Source organism: Acomys russatus, chromosome 20 (genome assembly GCF_903995435.1).
Source record: "Acomys russatus chromosome 20, mAcoRus1.1, whole genome shotgun sequence".
Classification (NCBI taxonomy): domain Eukaryota; kingdom Metazoa; phylum Chordata; class Mammalia; order Rodentia; family Muridae; genus Acomys; species Acomys russatus.
This window is the reverse complement of record NC_067156.1, coordinates 970,051-982,737: the sequence shown is the minus strand read 5'-3', so window position 1 is coordinate 982,737 and position 12,687 is coordinate 970,051. Positions and strand designations below refer to the sequence as shown.

The following is a 12,687-nucleotide window of genomic DNA, read 5'->3' as shown; positions in this document are numbered from 1 at the left end:
GGGACATGGTCAAATGTGAGGCACGTGAGAAAGTGAGAAAGTCATATCACACTCTCCACTCAACTGTGGAGAATGTTAATTTTTTAAAAAAAGATTTATTTATTCTGTATATCTGCATGTACACCCTCCAGAAGAGGACATTAGATCACATTATAAATGGTTGTGAGCTACCATGTGGTCCTGGGAATTGAACTCTTAACCACTAAGCCATCTCTCCAGCCCCCTAGCATGTATCACTCTTAATTTTGGTTTTCTCATTTATTTTAAGTTTTGTGCTTTGTCTATGACTAGGAGACTGACTAGTCATGTTCTTTTCGACTATGTTGGTACAAGAATGTGTACTTAGTTTACGTTGTTTATTGACATCAAAGAATGGTGGGAAAGGCTTTCTTTTTTTTGTTTTTCCAGGCAGGGTTTCTCTTTGTAGTCTTGGCTGTCCTAGACTCGCTTTGTAGACCAGGCTGGCCTCGAACTCACAGCGATCCGCCTGCCTCTGCCTCCCGAGGAAAAGGCTTTCTTAATTTCTCTCCCTATTCTTAGTTCTTGTGTGGTGGTGAGCTCATGGGTTGTGCACTGTGAGAATAGTCGCTGACTGCTGAGCTCTGAACATGTACGTTCGCTGTTCAATCTCTCAAAATTATTAATGATACATATGCTTGATGATACATATAATTGTGTGTGTGTGTGTGTGTGTGTGTGTGTGTGTGTGTGTATGGACACATAATTAGTAAAGTCAGAAAGGAAGCAGTCACAGATTAGTAAGTGGTTTGGTAGGTTTGTTAAGCAACCAGACTAATATACTTGACTCCTCAGCAAGATTTATACTAGACAACTACCACCTTTATCTCTGCCCATTTTTGACATTTATAGGGCTATCGAGTTATAGAAGAGAAGCTTCCAGTTATCAGGTCAGAAGAAGAAAAAGTCCGGTTTGAAAGGCAAAAGGCCTGGTGCTGCTCAACCTCACCAGAGCCTGCGATATGTGGGATCAGTCGAATATGGGTGTTCAGCATGATGCGGCGGAAGAAGATAGCTTCTCGCATGATTGAATGTCTGAGGTAACTCATCTAATTCTTCAGGTCACTTGCAGTAGTTTAGAGTTCAGTATAAAGATTGGTAACTGCCTAACTTTTATTCGTATTAATTCTAAGTTTTCTATAAATACACTAGGTCTGTGAGGTTATTTTGTTTATTTATCTGAAGAGGAAAAAAGTTTCACAATAGAGAAACAATATTAAACCTCTTCAATTTTAGTTATTTATAACTGTGACATTAGGCCAATATAACATTTCAACCTGTGTTCACTGTTGGTGATTTCTTTCCTTTCTTCTTCCTTCTTCTTCCTTCCTTCCTTCCTTCCTTCCTTTCTTTGCTCTTTTTTTCTTTCTTTTTTTCTTTCATTTTTCGAGACAGAGTTGTTTTTCTGTCTCACTCTGTGGACCAGGCTGGCCTTGAACTCAGAGATCCACCTGCCTCTGCCTGTGGATGAAAGGTATGTGCTGCCACCACCTGGCTACTATTGAAGATGTTGTTGTTGTTGTTGTTTTCAAGACAGGATCTCTCTGTGTAGCCTTGGCTGTCCTGGACTCACTTTGTAGACCAGGCTGTCCTCAAACTCATAGCAATCCACCTGCCTCTGCCTCCTGAGTGCTGGGATTAAAGGCATGCGCCACCAAGCCCGGCCTATTGAAAAATTTTAAACAAAACCACAGAAATGTGGACAGTGTTTTGGGAAGTCACCTTTTGGAGAATTTTGTCTTAAGAATATTATTTTTGCCTGGGTAGTGGTGACACACACCTTTAATCCCAGTACTCGGGAGGCAGAGGCAGGTGGATTTCTGAGTTCAAGTCAGGCGGCTCTTTGATTTCAAGGCCAGCCTGATCTACAGAGTGAATTCCAAGATAACCAAGATTCCAAGAAAAAAAAATCCCATTTCAAAAACAAAACAAAACAAAACAAAACAAAAAACCCAACTTATTTTGGGGGCTGATGACATGGCTCTGCAGGTAAAGGTGCTGATTGAAGAAGCCTGGTGACCTGAGTTCAACCCCCAAAGCACATAAAGGTAGAAGGAGAGAACCAAGCCCCAGAGTTGTATGACCTCCATGCATACACTGTAGCATGAACATTCACACACACAAACACATACACACACTCATAATACATTTTAAAAAGTGTTTAAGTACTATTATGTTCTTCTCAATATCATGTTTTTCTGTTATCATAGGGTTTATCAAAAAACAGAGAAAAGAATCACACTTGTTTCATCCAATAAAGTCCCTTAGATAAAACATAACGTGAAGAAGGTTAAAATCAATTATCCATAAGAGCATTGGGCCAGAGTGGGTAGGTAGATGGTAGAACACTTGCCCCCCAAGTACCAAGCCCCAGGTTCAATCTATAGTGCTTAAAACATTGTTTTAGGTTAGTTTATTTTGTTTTTTGTTAATTCGGGTGAAAGCCTAAGGATTCAAGGCCTCGGCTCCCTGCTGTCTGTGTTGGTGGATAACAGCTCACATGCTCTTCATGACCAGAACCCTGCTCTAGTTCTCTGAGTGCTAAGCCTGGGAACTGATTGAATTGATTAAGCTAATGAAATAAAAATAGTCCTAAGGGACTGAGAGTATTTACTTCCCCCCTTAAGTCTTACTGTGGCTCTCGTTGATAAAAACTAGAGATAAAACATAGAGATAATTACCCTATGATAGTGGACGAGCTCCCTGCTAAGAGCCCCCTGCCTTTCCACTTAGCATCCTCTCACCAGATCTTCTCACTGCCGGTGCACAGCACTCTGCAGATTACAGGGTGGAAATGCTGCCAGCACTCTAACTCCGTCCCTTTGCCACTCTGCGGGTTTGAACATACTCAGAACACACATAGTTATCACGTGCTCTAATCTTAGAGCATTTCTACCCCCACCCTCTCCACCCCAGAACCAACTCATGCAGCAATTCGTGCTGTCACCTCTAGCTGCTGGCAGCCACCAGCCTGCTCTCTGTACCAGTGTGTTTCTCTATTCTGAACATTTCATATAAACAGAATTATAGTATTTGACCTTTGTCAGTGGTTTCTTTTGTATAGTGTAATACTTTCAAGCATCGTCAAAGTGGTAGCACTTAACAGTCTGCTTTTGTGTGTGTTTGTGTGTATATGTATATGTATTTTTGTGTGTGCACATGTATGTGGAGACCAGAGGACAATCTCAGGTGGTGTTGATTCGGTGCTGTCTGTCTTGGTGTTTGAGACATGATCTCTCACTGGCCTAGAGCTCAGGAAGGCAAGGCTGGATAACCAGTGAGCTTTAGGGCTCTACTGTCCCCACCATGTGACACCGGGGCCACAGGTACATGGACCACCACACCTGGCTTCTAAAAATGTGCATTCAGGTCATTGAGCTCAGGAGGTCCCTGTGCTTGCGCATAACCAACTAAGCTGTCTTCCTAACCATAATTTTAAAATATTTTTTAAAAATTTGTTTTTAATGATTGCCAAATAGTAGAGAACAATTGCTTGTCCTTTCATTAGTTGAGCATTTCTATGACACAAGTGTTTCTGTACAATTTTGGGGACGTTGCAGTACTGATAAGTTTAATGTCTTGAGGAACTGCCAAACTCTTCTCTACAATCTTACATACTATATGAAGGCTCCACGTCCTTCACTTCATTATCTTTAGGACAAAACATACTGAGGCCGGGAAGATGTCTCAGTAGAGTTCTTTTTGTCTAAGTTCAACTTCCCAGCCCCGGTGTAAAAGCTGGATATGGTGGCATGTACCTATAATTCCAGTATTAGGGGCTAGAGACACACTGATCCCAGGAGCTCTTAGCAAGCCATTCTAGGCAAAACAGCAGGCTCCAGGCTCAGTGAGAGACCGTAGCTCAAAATAAGATGGAAAGCTGAGCATGGAGGCACACACCTTTATTCCCAGCGCTTGCGAGGCAGAGGCCGGCGGATCTCTGTGAGTTCCAGGACAGCCAGAGTTAGAGTCCCTATCTGGAAACAACAACAAAAATGGAAAATGGCATCTTATGCTAACTGATAGCCTTCCCCCCCACACACATTGGCTTGTGCCTACGTCTCTCTGTGTGTCTTTTTCTCTCTGGCAGACAAACATAAAGAAACCTGTGTCAGCTTTTAAATTGGCTTATTTACATTTTTGTCAAAGTACAATCATTTTTGTATTGTGAATACAAGTCTCTTCATATGTGTGATTATAGATATTTTCTGCTATTTTGTGTTTGTCTTTTCATTTTCTTGATAAAGGGCCACAATAAAGTCTAGGCTTTCTGTTTTTTGTTTGTCTTGTTTTTCAAGACAGGGTTTCTCTGTGTAGCCCTGGCTGTCTTGGACTCGCTTTGTAGACCAGGCTGGCCTTGAACTCACAGCAGTCTGCCTGCCTCTCCCTCCTGAGTGCTGGGATTAAAGGCGTGTACCACCAAGCTCAGCCTCTTTCTTTTTTTTCATTGGGACAGTATCTTACTATATAGCCCTGCCTGGCCTGGAACTTGCTGTGTAATCAGGCTACCTTTGAACTCAGAGATCCGTTTGCCTTCCACATGCTAGGAAGGCCCTAACTAAGTAAGCCTTTGATCTCAGCTACAGTCTTAAAGTTTTGATCCTTTGCCACACTTTGCAGATGATAGGATTATACACCATGCCTGGGCTATCCTTTGACGACATATACTTTTTATTTTGATAAAATCAACTTCATGGTTTTTGTTGTTGTTTTTTGTTTTTTGTTTTTTTCTTTTTTGTCTCTCATGTTGTCATATTTTAGGTTTGGTTTTTTTTTTTTTTCTCTCCCAAGACAGGGTTTCTCTGTATAGTCTTGGCAGTCCTAGACTTGATTTGTAGATGAGGTTGGCCTTGAACTCACAGAGATACTCCTGCCTCTGCTGGGATTACAGGCGTGTGCCACCTTGCTCAGCTGGCTTGCTGTCATATTGTAAAAGCCATTGTCTAATACATGTACCCAAAGATTCATGCTTATCTTTCTAAGAGTTCATAGTTTAGTTTTTACACTTGGGTTTTGGTGCTATTGGGTTTTATTAATGTCTGAGAAATAACTACATACAGATACACTTTTGTCCCATCATTTGTTACAAGGACTGTTCTTCCCTCTGAATAGTTGTTGGCCTTGGCATGCTTGCAGAGGTTTCTGTCTGGACTTGTGTTTGTTTCATTATTTTGTGTCTATGCTTATGTCAGTATCACACATCTGGAATATTGTCACTTTGTGTGACATACTTGGAAGTAAGGATGTATAAGTCCTTCAGCTTTGCTGCTGCTCCTCCTCCTCCTCTTCTTCTCCTTTTTTTTTCTTTAAAAAATTGTTTTGACTCTTCTGTATTTTTTTTTTTAGGATTTATTTATTATCATGTATCGAGTGCATATACATCTGCAGGCAGAGGAGGGCATCAGATCACATTATAGATGGTTGTGAGCCACTATGTGGTTGCTGGGAATTGAACTCAGGACCTCTGGAAGAGCAGACAGTGCTCTTAACCTCTGAGCCATCTCTCCAGCCCCTCTTCTGTATTTTTTATTTCCTTGTGAATTTTAAGATCAGCTTGCCAGTTCCTCCAAGTAAGACAGCTATGTGCACAGTAATAACATTTTAACAATTTTTAACATTTTCATAATGTTGAGTGTTCTGATTTTTGTTTGTTTATTTTTATAATTTAATTAATTTATTCAGATTACAACTAAATTGTATCCTCCCATTCCTCCCTCCCTCCTGCTTTCACCCTATTCCCCTCCCCTAGGTCTGTGACCTCAGAGGACGTCCTCCTCCACTATATGGTCATAGCCTATCAAGTCTCATCTTGGTAGCCTGCTTATTCTTTCTCTGAGTGCCACCAGGCCTCCCCACCAAGGGGAAGTGGTCAAATATGGGGCACCAGAGTTCATGTCCCCGCTGTCCACTCAACTGTGGAGAATGTCCTGTCCACTGGCTAGTTTTCTGATTTTTAATCACCAGGTGTCTGTCTTTATTAGGTTTATATTTAAACAATTTGGGCAGGGGGGGGGGAGGGGGGTTGGAGACAGGGTTTCTCTGTGTAACAGCTAGACTTACTTTGTAGACCAGGCTGGCCTCGAAGTCATAGACATCCACCTGCCTCTGCTTCCCAAGTGCTGGGATTAAAGGAGTGTGTCACCTTGCCCAGCTAGTTTAAACAAAATGTTACAGTTTTTAGCTTATAGTGGTTTGGTAGTTCTTTTCCTAAGCGTGTGCTCATCTTAGTGCTGTAGGCTGGTGGTTCTCTAGGTTCCTGTTTGGACTGGTCATTTCCAGTGTATGGCTAATGCACTTGATCCCTGAAGAGCAGTCTGCTTTGCTTTTGGTAAAGCTCACAGAATTTCCTACATAGTAGATCACATCATCTATCAAAGAGAGAGTGCTTCTTCATCCGCTCCAGTGGTTAGAAGTGTCAATGACGTTACTGAGTAGTGAGAACAGACTTAACCTTTTTCATCATCTCTGAGAAGCAGCTCAGCCTTTCACTGTGGGGCCTTGATTGACTGAGAAATTCTTCAACTCTTAGTTGTTGAGTACTTTATAACAAGGTGTTGGGCAAATGTTTTTATAATTCTTGTTTTTCAAAACATCTCCCTACTTCAAACTTTAATATTTTAGATAAACAGGTATTTTAATTTTTAGAATAACACAGTATTACTTGTCTTTCATGTTTAAATGGATGTATAGGTTGTTCAGTTTCAGTTAACAAAGATTAATTTTCCAATCTTTCCTATTTTCCCCATCCTTCCTTTTTTTTTTTTTTTTTTTTTTTTTTTAAATAGGAGTAACTTTATTTATGGCTCATATTTGAGTAAAGAAGAAATAGCTTTCTCAGATCCCACTCCTGATGGAAAGCTGTTTGCGACACAGTACTGTGGCACCGGTCAGTTTCTGGTCTACAACTTCATTAATGGACAGAACACCACCTAACACCAATCTTGCCTACTGTACCAGAAGACGTCTTTGAAGAGAAAGCATTGGTTGCTGACTTTAACCAGGAACTAGGGCCATTTTTACTACAGTGAACTCAGGACTGGTAACAACCATATGGTTGTTCCATTTTCATAAAATTGGAAACAATGCAGTAATAGCTTATTATTGTTTTGTTTTTTAAAGAAGATATTTTATTATCTTTTACAGAAATTTATGATTGTATTTTATCTATAGTTATTTAGACATGTTTACATGCAGCAGATAATTGTTCATAGTGGACTGAAAATTAATGCAAGGACTATGGTCTCAGTGATAAGTATATTTTGAAGTTCTTAATATGGAAATATACCAGTGTAGCTTGGTACTGTATTTTTTTATATTGATCTGCTGATGCCAGTTATAGTTTAAAGATTGTATTTTCAGAGTGGAAGACAGCGTTTTTGAGTTAGTATTCAAGGAGTATCACATACTTGAGAGCCTGAAGCCACTGAAGCCGTAAGGTAACCCCACAGAAGAGGAGAGGAGAGCTCCAAGTGAAGGAACGTGCAATAGCGAGTGTCTCTGTCACTGGTGGTGCGTAGGAACCTCTCTCTGATGTGGAGCCACAGATGACTAGAGGCTCAGAACTAGAGAGTAGTTACAAACTAAGTGTGGGTGGCTTGGCATCTGCGTTGTTATCCCTCAGAAGTACTGCACTGAGTATACACCCTCATTACTGGGCTTCATCTTGATACTTGTCTGTCCTTCATAGTGCCCTCTACTTTTAAAGGGTTTATATGTTGAAAAACTGCTGTGGCCTTTTATGACCTGTATATAATGTAGAATAAAATAATAAAATACTTGATAGCTTTTTCTAAGTGATAAATGTGCTGAGACAATGTTGTGTTGAATGTTTACACCCTTTCAGGGTGTTTCTTAGGTTTGACACTGAAATAGGATTAACATACAGACTTCTGAAAGGTAGTTTTCCCCAGCTTGTCAATTCTTCCTGAATATTTTATAACATGGTACTTAATTAACTTCCAAAGAAATAACCACGACCAGAGCCAGGCACAGTGGCGCACGCATGTAATCCCAGCACTCAGAGGCAGAGGCAGGTGAGCTTGAGGCCAGCCTGGTCTACAAAGGGAGTCCAGGACAGCCAAAGTAACATAGAGAAACCCTGTCTCAAAAAAACAAAACAACAACAAAAACCCAACCGAAACCATAGTCCAGGAATCACACTGTGATTTCAGTTAGATTATCTTTTTTTTTTTTTTTTTTTTTTTAAAAAGAAATCACAGTGTGATTTCAGTTAGATTATCTTTTTTTTTTTTTTTTTTTTTTTTTTTTTTTTAAAGATAGGGTTTCTCTGTGTAGCCTTGACTGTCTTGGCTGGCCTCAAACTCACAGATCACCTGCCTCTACCTCCTGAGTACTGGGATTAAAGGTGTGTGCCACCACCACCGGCCCAGTTAGATTATCTTTATGAACTGAAATGATCATATCTCCACTGAAAACCTACTAAAATTTAGAGGTGGGCTTGGTGGCGCATGCCTTTAATCCCAGCACTTGGGAGGCAAAGACAGGTGGATCTCTGTGAGTTTGAGGTGTCTACAAAGCAAGTCCAGGACAGCCAGAGACACGTAAAGAACTGTCTCGAAAAACTCATAGAGATCCACCTGCCTCTGCCTCCAGAGTGATGGTATTAAAGGCTTGCACTACTACTGCCGGTGTTTTGTCTTTGTTTGGAGACAGGGTCTCAGTAGGTAGCCTTGGCTGGCTGTGGACTCGGAGATCTGCCTGTTTCTGCCCCCTGAGTGCCGGGAGCCTTGACTTACTACTTGTGTTATCAGGCCATGCTTGATGAAGACCTAAAGGGAGAGCAGGGTAAGTATTGATTGGTTGCTTTAAATGTTGTCATTACTGGGAGGGAAAATAACAGGTACTTTACATGTTAATAATAATAAAAACTCAGCCTCTCAAATTTTATAATCTAGATATTTCTCTAAGAATAGTAATCTGAAAATAGTACCTACCATTTGAGTGTCTCAGACCCTGTGTTGAATGTTGCGTTCTATAAAATCAGGCTTATTTCTTTTTTGTTTATTTTTATTTAAAGATTTACTTATTTTTTTTTTATGTGCATGAATGTTTTTACATGCATGTACATCTGTGTTATGGTGCCAGATCCTCTGGAACTGGAGCAACAGACAGTTGTGAGCCGCCATATGGGTGTTGGGAATTGAATCCGGGTCCTCTGGAAGAGCAGCCTGTCCTCTTAACCACTGAGACATCTCTCCAGCCCCAAATAGAGTTTATAAGAAAAGGTTTTGGAGTTTAAAAGGGACTATACAGGCAACCTGTAAAAGATGTTGAAACACTGAACTAAACTCTAATATAGGGATGAGGCAAAGAGCTGGATGCGCATGGAGGAGAGAGTTAAAACATTGACAGGCATTCCTAACCACCAGAGGTGAGCCATGGCAAAGAACCTGGGGCAAGGAATTCTGGTCTAGCTTTCAGTAGACAGGTTGAAAGCTAAGAGTGAAAACCAGGAAATGGGAAGATTTGATGGGAAGAGCAGGTTCAATCTTGATCCAAGTTTAAGGTAGTTACAGAACCTCACGTGAAATCAGCACCTTTCCAGTTGTACACATGGATCGAGATTTTGAGAGAGGTTTGGACTTAAGGTTTTGATGAGACTATCACAGGGTAGTGAAAGGAAAACTAGACATTGGTGAGGAACGCCATCTGAGAGGACTAAAAGCAGTAACTGAAGAAGGTAGTATTGATAATCATCCTTGATGGTATGTGTGCGTGAACACAAAGGCTCAGACCTACTGTGATATTAGGGGTTCTTGTTGGCCTGGCTGCCTAGTTACGTGGAAACAGCTTCATGTACCGAAAGTAAAGATTGTTGAGTCAACTCCCACAGTAGTTATACACACGTTCATCCTCCTCAGGGCTTCCACGGCTAACAGGCGGCATGCTGTTAGACTTCCCAGGGCAGGGACTTTGGCACAGGTAGTGGAGCCTGCTTCCCTGTCTGTTACTATGCCTGAAAGTATTTATTGCTCTGGTTGCCGCTGGCCTAAATGAGTGGCTTTGTTTTAAATTCCATTATTATACATGCTCTTTATTACATTAGAATTAGAAGGCTTCCCCCCCCCAAGAGTTAGTAAAATTAGGTGGAATTTAGAAATACATCCAAAATTAATAATGAAACTCGGAATTGTTTGAAGATACCAAAGTGAATATAGTCGCCTTTTATATAGGTCTGTCATCTGTAATTAATGTAGTGCTCTGCAATTTTTCCAGTAGAGGTTTTGGTGTCTATAGCTGCTTTCGATGAATTATAGCTTTCATTCAGCTATTAGTATTTTCTTGGATTGTTGTGCCAAAATAAAAGAATCTTGAGCCATCCAGGGTACGAGACCAGACTTCCCAGACTTTGCTGGACATTGACAGAATCACGGAGCTCATTTCCCCTTTTGACATATAGACAATTGGTTTAAAGAAAGCAAACACTTTAGTGGCTGAGGAGTGGGAGGGAACTTTAATACATTCACCAAATGAAAGGACAAGAACATACTGTAGATACAACTTTAAGCCATAAACAATGTGAGGTAGACTGACTAGTGAGTGAAATTCACCAAATTTTGGTTAAGAAAATTTTATAGTAAAAAAAGTAACACAGGTGCCACCTTTCTAAAAACCACAAGCAGCAGTTGCACGAGCTATAGGCGAAATCTGACCGCAGCTTCTCCAAGTTTTCAGTTTACATCAGTATTAACCTGTGTGGACCGTGCCAGCGTTCAGTGGGTCTCCATGGGCCAAGGTCCAGCAGGCCTGCAGGTAAGTTACCGTGTGACAGTGAGTCTGTTGGCCCTACCTCAGTGTCCTCAGGGATGGAAGAGGGTAAAATCAAACACACCAAGACATGAGCTAACATCATGGTGGCCTGGGCTTGTGCAATTTCATCCTTAAAGAGGACCTAGCATTCACTAAAGAATTATACCGATTTGGGTAATTTCAGAAGATCCAATCCTTAATTAAGTTAGGCAGGTAAATTGAGCTTTCTCAATTATTGGAGTGTTGGCCTTTTGGTTTTATTCTGGCACTTCTCTTGAACAAGAGTTGAGTAGTATTTACAGTTCATGATCACTTGAATTTCCAGAGTGTAGCCCTAACTAACTTGGAGTATCTGTTGTAAAGTAACTTAGTCCCAAAAGAAAAAGACAATAAGAACTCATAAGAGGCCTCTGCCCCTCACACAGTCGTTATGGAATTATTTCAAGTATTTTACTTACCCTACATAGTGTTATTGGAATATTGCACAAACAGTGGCTTTCTTGATATTACCTGCTTTGGACCCTTTCAGCAAAACAGGAACAAATTAGATACATTCGTACCTAAGTCAGACTGCCCTAGAACGCACCTCTTGATGAAAATCTACTGTACTAAAGCTAAGGAGTAAGGAAATAATAAGGCAAGGTCCTCTTCGAAGGACAATTAAAAATGGGGTTAAAAAGAATTATCCATTAAAATACATTTAAAACACCATAAGTAGCGATATTAAAACCAAGGGATACGCCAACCACTTCCGTCTAGTACACTCCATCTTCTCACAAGCTGTAAACTCATTGTCCTGGACAACCAAGCCCATCTGTTAACACAGTAATGCAGGCTCACTACGGCTCTCAGTAGTCTCAGGTCCTAAGACAGGTTCAAGTAAAAATGACCATTTTGCCTGGAGATAAAAATTACACACATGGGCTGAGGAAAATCTGAAAAGATACCATGAACTACAGTAATTTTAAGTGTAAACTTCCTATAGATTAGAGTATTTTCTCAAAATGTTCCTAATTAAAGTATTTGGTGAGAAATACATAAGACCCTTCTGCCTCCTGCTTGCTGTTTGTGTAATCATACTACATGCTAGTTTCAATAAGTCCACAATTCATGGAGTCTTCCTTACTCCTCAGAAAATGGCGGTGCTTCTGTTTCCCAGCCCGCCTATGTCTATGTGCCTGTGCAAGACAGCTGTTACCTGTTAAGCTGTCTAAGGGATGTTAAGCCTGAGCCACTGAAACCAACTAGGTAGACTCCACAATAGAATCCCAGCCTGCGTATGTCAGCCTCTCATGGGCTTGGTGTGCTTAGAGACTGGAAGTGGGAAAAGCACAGGAACCTTCATAAACGCACAGTGCCTGCTCTGCATTTACTTTTTCCCCTCTTTGTTCAGTTTAAATAGTAAACTTTTAACTCCTGTGGAAATTTTGCCAAAGGTTTCGATACATATAAGATTATAAATCTTAAACTAACACTGCACAGAGAAAGACAAAGCTACTTCTTTTTAAATACAAATATCTTCTACATTCTATCATTTCAGACCCCTGAGTAATACTGTACCAAAGTACAGATCTGAAGAGAAACTGAGGGTTCAAGCCTCAAGTGTTAATCTTCAATTGACTCCACACCAGCAGTGTGGGTTCTCCCGTAACACATTCAAGCTGGCTAATGCTGACAGCTGGTCCCTGCCACCCACATGCTGTAGTAGAAAACGCAATGCAGACTCCATATGTGCTTCCAGAACATACCCTCAGGTCCCCATAGGCAGCTGAACCTGGGTCCTGTCAGCGGAAATGAAGGAGGACCGTGCCCCCAAACACCTTGGTCACATTTGGGGAGTTCTTTGGAGAAGAGATAAATATGTTGCACTTTGCTCCACAGTGATTGTACTTTAAAGGA

General features: G+C 40.9%; 1 protein-coding gene across 2 annotated transcripts in view; it reads left to right on the top strand.

Annotated features, from left to right (window-relative positions):
• Positions 1–7,441, top strand: part of Esco1 (establishment of sister chromatid cohesion N-acetyltransferase 1) — a 44,034-nt gene extending 36,593 nt beyond the window's left edge. For both annotated transcript variants that reach the window (XM_051164022.1, XM_051164021.1), the window contains exons 10-11: positions 871–1,058; positions 6,804–7,441. In XM_051164022.1, coding sequence (XP_051019979.1) covers positions 871–1,058; positions 6,804–6,951 — 336 coding nt within the window. In that variant the 3' untranslated portion in view covers positions 6,952–7,441. The remainder of the gene's footprint in view (positions 1–870; positions 1,059–6,803) is intronic.
• Positions 7,442–12,687: the final 5,246 nt, after the last annotated feature.